Source organism: Heloderma suspectum, chromosome 6 (assembly GCF_057233095.1).
Source record: "Heloderma suspectum isolate Gila_16-S chromosome 6, 16-S_ref, whole genome shotgun sequence".
In the NCBI taxonomy this organism is placed as follows: Eukaryota; Metazoa; Chordata; class Lepidosauria; order Squamata; family Helodermatidae; genus Heloderma; species Heloderma suspectum.
Window position 1 is genome coordinate 31000337 of NC_139463.1, and position 7504 is coordinate 31007840.

A 7504-nucleotide genomic window follows, 5' to 3' on the forward strand; every position below is an offset into this window, starting at 1 on the left:
GTTCTTTTTAAATGGCTAATTATTCGTTCATTATGTACAGAACTGTGGCCAGCAGAGCGCCTAAAGAGGCATTCCTCTTTCTCTTACACACAGAAGGGCATGCTTCTTCCAAGATACTGCCTCCTATGACACAAGTGTCATTTAAAAATGGATAGAGGGACTTTTTTAACCTTCGAAGTTATCTTATTCCTATGCAGATTTAATTAAGACTCATACAATTGATCAGCTTTTTAAAATTAAGTAACACCTATAATTTTAACCAAGCTTGATTCCTTTGGATGGGGTAGGGAAACAAATTACCCTTTTAACCCCACTATTCTAGAAAAGTGGTGTCGATTGCTGCCCCTTGCTGTACTGCCAATAAATGAGCCAGGAGGAGACTTATTTTATCTTGCCTGGTCAAGAAACCCTGCCCTGCAGGGATGGCTCCCCCGGAACTACTGCAGGGATGGGGAACCTCAGTCCTGTGGGCCAGATCCAGCCCTCCGAGGTTCCCTAGATGGTCACAGCCCATTTCCCCTGATCACTGATCATTTGGTGGCTTTCCAGCGTTTGCATGTAAATTCCCCCCATTCTAAAAGGTTGAGATGCTTCTCCTAATGCTTAGTTCCTAGCAGTAAGAGCTTTAGGCTAAAATATGCTGGGCTTTTTGTTATTTTGGACCACTGTTTTTGCCCCACCCACCACTGGAATATGGCCCCTGAGAGGTTCTCCAAAAGTAAATTTGCCCCTTGTGTTGAAAGAGCTATTTCTCCACCCCACCCTCACCCCAAAGTACTGCAGCTGATGCTGCTCGGCAGCACATTTCTGGAAGGGTGGGGGCCGCCTCCCCTGAGCTAGCTGTGCCTTTAAGGACAACAGCTGTAACAGCTAGTGAGAAGCTTTATGGTGCCCTGCTAGTGTCTTGCTTAGCAGCCCTCCACCAGTGAAACACAAGCAACTTGCTTCTTACATTTTTGGTAGCGTTTTCAATCTGTTGGGAGCCATCTTGGAGCAGGATATTGACCTTCACCTATCTCCCTAGTACCGGACTCCTTACCTGCTTTCTCTTCCTGCAGCTAAAACTGACTCCAGAATACTTGCAGCTGATGAAGTACAGGGCAATTGCCTCCAACAGCAAGATCTATTTTGGCAAAGATATCCCCAACATGTTTATGGATCATGCTGGGAATCCCACTAAGCCTTCAGAAGGACCAGCTGAGGAGCTAAGAGATGAAAACTGGCTTGGAGCAGGGGAGGATTTGTGAATTGGACGCAGGCCAAAGGGGCAGCACAATCTTGGTTCGCACGAATGGAACAAATGCCTAGCCCTACTCTCCTCAGCGCGATTTCTCTCTCTGCTTGGATGCTGGAGAAGAGCCCAGGCCCTTTGTGCTGAAAAGACAGGCTTGGAAGCACGTAACAGTTCGGCTTACCGAGTTCTTATTTCTCAGCCGTCAGATTCACTGTCATATTTGCCCTCGTGCAGATGGAGAAAGCAACAATGAATCATGCTGGAGAGGCTGCAGCGTTCCCAACAACTGGCTCTGCAGCCACTTCACTCAAACAAGCATGTTCAGTTTCATTGGATGTTTTGTAGCAACTGGAGCAAGGGAAGCCTTCTCTTGCTAGAAACCACATTGTCCTGTGGTGGTTGTACATATGCTACAGGTGCAGTCCAACAGGTGGGCAATAAGCACATTATCCAGCAAATGTAGGAGTCAGAAGTGTGGTTTTTTTTTCCTCTCTCCCCTTCTAAAAAATTGGTCTTGATTTAGCCCATCTTGGATAATATGCACATCAACCAGATAGCCTCCACATGCTGTTCCAAATTATTGGATTAGTGTACATGCTATCCAGTAGGTGGATTTCACCTGTAGCATATGTGTGGACCCCATCCCACCCCCCAAATAAAGGTGCTATGTTTTGAATTTAAACAACAAAACAAAACCCATCCACACTACAAATTCTAGACTTGGCATGGCGACTTGGAACATTAAATATCAACACACTAAAGGTGCGTCCAAATGGTACTTATTTCAGGATGCATCGGCAGAGCACTTCCTAACCCCAGTGTCCCCCTTCCTCCCCGGCAGTGTTGATAGGGACAATAACAACCAGTTTCAGATGGAGTACAAATCCCCCCCCCACCATAATGACATCTCCAAATGCAGCTGTCCTGGGAAAGAGGTGGTTATCTTTTACAGAGATTTCTCCTGCACTAGACCACTATTAAGCATCTGGGTGACCACCTTGCATTGCACTTGATTGGAAACAGGAGAGCAAAAGTTGATTCTGGATTTTGCAGGCCGCTTTCTAGATTGGGGCTGGACAACCAGTGATCCACTAAGCTGAATGCAGCCCACCAACCATGTAATGGTGGTCTGTCAGGGATTTTTCCAACCCCCTTGTGTTCGCAGTCCCAAAAAAGATTTACCAAGACTCTAGTGGTTTACCATATGCTGCTGAATTTTGGCTTGGCAAATCATAAGTTGTGCCAGTGTGCTCAGTGTTCTGTAAACCAGCAGCCAGATTCTCCACTGATCAGCCTCTGCTTCATGGGTGAAAATGCACCAGTCCAGTGTTGCAGTGCATTCCTAGAAGAAGGCATTGAGTGCATTTCAGGGTCTTTGATCTCACCATTCCTGCTTACTTCAAAGGCTTCCAATGGCGGGTAGTGTTACTTGGAGCTGATTCTGAGGTCATGTTTCGCCCCTTTGAGGTAGCTTTTTGAAGTGATCCATGGGTGATGTGCCTGAGAAATGTAGTTTGGAATTGGTTATCAACAGTTTTTCTGGGGACAGCCCTGCAAACAGGATCAGGAAATTGCGTCAAATGGTGCATCATCATTGCACCATTTCTCCAATGATGTCTTTGGTTACCTCATAAATGTCAAACAACTAATCCTGGAACCCTTCCATTATGAGGACAGCCTTAGCCAACCAGGGCCCTCCAAATGGGTTGGACTACAATTCCCATCATTCCCAGTCAGTATCATGTGCAGGCTGGGGTTGATGGGATCTGTGGTCAAATCCATCTGGAGGGTGCCCAGTCATAGAAGGCTGGATTGGGGGTTGGAAGGGATGTGTTGTTCTAGAAATGGGTTGCTCCAAAGTAGAGGCAGACTAGTAGATTTAGATATTTTTTTGTTTTCCTGGTAAGCGTTCCATCTTACAGAAGTCTGTGCTATTAATACGTTCTGTATAGGCCAGTAGGATTACCTGTTGAGGTCCATCTTCCAAAGGCCACATTCAGTGCATGTATTTTTTAGACATTATATTCAGTCCTTGAGACACATGTACAGGCATATTCAGGGTAAGAACCCTTGTAGACCTGAAATCCTATTACGTATCCTTGATTATCCACACAGAAGGGTTACCAAACTGCCTTTATAGCAAAGACCTTCATCATCACAGTATGTGAACATTTCCTTTAAGTGGCTGATAAATGGGTATTGGAATTGTTGGTTCAAAATCAAATCTGTTCGGTGGCACCAGTGTGACACTCACTAGCAGACACAATCATTGCGTCTTGCAGCTTGTAGCAGTATAGGTTAAACATGCCATGACTTCCCAATATGCAAACAGAGCTGAGATGTGAAGGAGGCTTTAAGCTATGATCTTCAAAGTACCTATTACTCCTACTTTTGGCATTTCAAACTATGCTTACCTCCACCACCAGGCCGCCATAGCACAACAGCAAAACTAGGAAGGCATCATCTTGCTAGACTGTCTGCTCTGTCTGTTCCGTAGTTAGGTAGAGATTCAGGATTATGTGGCTCATACTTTATCCTAGCTTTGTCCATGCAGAACAAAAGCCAAGTACAAAGGCTTTCTCTCTCGACTTCTAATTTTGCAAAAACCCTGGAATAATTTTTAACTGAGGGGGGTGTCCCACAGGTTTTGGAGACCAAGGGCTGATGTGATTGTTTTTTAAAAAACACGTTGCTACAATTCCTGAGTAAGGGAAGCTCATTGCAGGTGGCCGCGCTTTAGTCTGGCTAAAACAGTGGTTTGGGCCGTGGTTACAGTACTGTGCACTCAGTATGACTTTTTGGAAGTGAGCAGTTTCTTTCATTAGCATTCACCTTTTTCAATATGCAAGCAGGGCGCTGCCCAGAACGTGTCCACAGGCATGCATCTTTGTAAAATGTGAACAACCAGTTGTGAGTCTGCAGCCCACAAATGGACTAAGAGTCCCAGATGCTTTGCCAGATGTGCCTTGGATTTGTTTCCAATGGTTGCCACATTACAAACATGCATCTCCTTAGCCTTTTTCTTTTTCTGGTTGCTTTCTTGCATGTGTCTTCAAAGTACAAGCAGGGCTAATGTAACACCCAAATTTGTTTCAGAGTGAGAAGAGACTGGCATTGCTGATGCCCCCATGGTGTGTGTGGCCCCCTAATTATGAATATATTCCTTGGAAACCTTTAAAAGTAACATGAACAAATCTATGTGAATGTGATATATAAGGAACCCTTAGTTTTGAAAGTAGGGAAAGTGTTCTCTGTCCTGTAGTAACCTTCAGTATTGGGACTAGTTTTCACTGAGGTAATAAAACCTATACTGCTTCAGACTGTAGGGGCCGTGCGTGGGCGGGGCATGGGGTGCGAACATATGATTGCTCGCTCAATATGAAAAAAAATCCCTGCACACATAAGCTTAGCATGTCAAGGAAACGGTTAGGTTGTTAGCCCTCTCCCTGACATGCTAGTCTTCTATATGCAGATGTTTTATTTTTTAAATAGGAGGAGCATTCAGTCATGTGGGAGCCAACACTATGCAGTCTGAAATGGTATGACTGAGACATAGGTTGAACCACCTCTCTGGGAACTTGGCCATTTTACCCAACGCTTTTTGAACTTTTTGGGTTCCCAACCCAACATAGCTGGTGCTAAGGGAAAAGCTAGCAGAGGATGGCTGCTAAACAAATTCTTTCATGAGGGTGTGATGTTGGGATTTTTTATGCAGTGTAAACATGCTCAGGAATTACAGTGCTGTATATGTCACTTACCCACAGGTCCCTTGAGTATCGCATATTTTAAGATGTGCTGTTGGCTGTTCCTCGCTGCACTATCATGAGTTCATGCTCCTTGGTCCAGAGTTCTGTTGAACTCAGTTGAAATTACAGAAGAGGAAATGGCTTGAGGACTGCCATCTCTGGTTATTCCATTCCCTTTGACATTTAATGCCTCCTTAATGGGATTTAAGAGCCACCTCGCACCTTATAAAACAACTTTGTGTATTTGTGTGTGTCCATGTTGCTCTCTGTAACGTGAGAGATACATACCATGAGGCACTGGGTCCCGTTGCTGCATGTACTCGTGATGTCCACATGCATCAGTCTTTTGTTTTGTTTTCCAAAGAGCATGTTTCTCGTGTTTACAGGGCATTAAGGAGTGCCAACTAATTTCTTAATCTGTGAAGCAACCTTAAGGACGTGGGTGTGAGTTTGAGGATATATCTGTGATCAATGGTGGGTAGTTATTTTTGTTTTAAAAAATGGACATGAATGGGCACAAGTCAAACTCTTATACTTAAATATATCGAATGTACTGGAGGGAGTAAAGGGGAATTATTGATATTCAGAAAATCCACTTCTGTCTGAAGATCTGCTTTACTTTCTTTCTCTCCCCCCCCCCCGCCCCCCAAAGCATCCTTCACTAGTCAGGCAAAACACATTATCTGGTCTCCAAGCAGAAGCTGCAGGGGGGCGGGGGTGGAAATGGTGTGGCTGCAAAGATGATTACCTAGGACCAAGTTGATACTGTCAAACCTGTCCCATTTTTCCTTTACATCAGAGTGCTAAGTAAGAGCAGAGCTTGCAATTCTGCCTCTCAATTTGAGTGGCCATTTATCTACTTGAACATATCAGAAGCTACCTGATGACATGTCGGCTCATGGTGTGGAAAATTGCTAAGGTGGACTAGATTAGGCACTAAAATGGGTGTCATCCTTTCTTTCTGAACGTTATCTACAGTTGGATTCCAATCTCTTACATTATATCCAATACTTCAATAGAAGAAAGCTACCTTTTTCTGGCTTTCATGCTATTACAGTTTGCAGATAGGATTGTGCATGTACAAGAAACTTTTATATGAGACTTATGGGAGCGATTTCATTTGATTTTTTTGTGGGGGGGGATGTCCTGATAAAAGGTTGGGGGTATCTTTTATTTCTTTACTTGAGAATTTTTTACTAGCAAAAACTAAATTCCAGAAAAGCCAAAGTATATTATATGACTTTTATATGACTCTGATGTGTAAAAAAATATATATTAGAATAAGCCTTTGCATTCTTTTTATATAGACTTTCACAAGACATAACTTCAAACCACTATGCCATAAAGAGCAGCAAATATTAATGTGAATAATTAAGATGTTGTAGATTTTTCCTGATAATTAAATTCTTTCCAGCCTGTTCGGCACTAGAAAATGTAGTTTAGCAAGGAGAATTATTTTCTTTTATATATTTTTTAGTACTTTGTTAAAATGAGCCTTTCTCAAATGCCCGCTGTTGGGGTTCTGAGCAATTAACTTTTTCTGTTTCCTTTTTGTAATTCCATTGAACAAAGTAACACTTTTCCCTCTGTGCAAGTTTTGAAAAGAGGATGCGAGTGCTTCAAGCCAATGTTGTTAATGAGGGGGGAATTGGTGAATGTCGCTGTCTTCTTGGGCATCAACCGTTCAACTATGCTGCTGTGTTTCTGATCCCTTGGATTGTTTTTTAATTAGAAATCCTGTATCAATTAAACCAGCCCTGTTTGTTTTGATATTTATTGTAATTACTGAATAAAATGTTTTCTCTGCTTTTAGGATAAGTACTAACATTAATTATTGGGTCAGCCCCATTGTGTCTATGTGGGGCTACTTTGCAGTTACAGTAGGGCCAGTGTGCATAATCATAGAATCATAGAATAGTAGGGTTGGAAGGGGCCTATAATACCATTGAGTCCAATCCCTGGCTCAATGCAGGAATCCAACTCAGAGCATCCCTGACAGATGGCTGTCCAGCTTCATCTTGAATGCCTCCAGTGTGGGAGAGCCCACCACCTCCCTAGGTAATCGGTTCCATTGTTGCATTGCTCTAACAGTCAGGACGTTTTGCCTGATGTTCAGCCAGAATCTGGCTTCCTATAACTTGAGCCCGTTGTTCCATTCCTTGCACTCTGGGATGATCGAGAAGAGATCCTGGCCTTTCTCTCCTATGCACACATGCTGAGATTTGAATTTAGACTGGGGTGCAGAAATATTTGCAAACTTTAGGAGCCGGACAGTTTTTCTACAACTTGGGAGGGCTGACCTCACAAACACAAGAAGCTGCCTTAGTTCAATTATTGGTCTGTCGAGTCCTGTGCCGCCTCTTCCAGCTGGTGGTAGTTCTCGAAAGATTTCACCAGGCGTGACTGCCACTCCATTATCAGAGATCTTTTACTTTTTAAGTGGAGATGGGTGGAATGTCAACCTTTTGCAGCCAAACCATGTGTCCCACAACTACTCCTCGCATTCTGAGTGTGCCAGAGTGGA

General features: G+C 43.5%; 1 protein-coding gene across 3 annotated transcripts in view; it reads left to right on the plus strand.

The window, feature by feature from the left end:
• The window catches only part of ERLIN2 (ER lipid raft associated 2), a 29178-nt gene extending 22386 nt beyond the window's left edge, over nucleotides 1-6792 (plus strand). For 2 of the 3 annotated variants that reach the window (XM_084803897.1, XM_084803898.1), the window contains exon 12: nucleotides 1059-6792. In XM_084803897.1, the coding sequence (XP_084660023.1) occupies nucleotides 1059-1247 (189 nt within the window). In that variant the 3' untranslated portion in view covers nucleotides 1248-6792. The remainder of the gene's footprint in view (nucleotides 1-1058) is intronic. The other variant, XR_014783735.1, reaches the window with a different exon arrangement.
• Nucleotides 6793-7504: the final 712 nt, after the last annotated feature.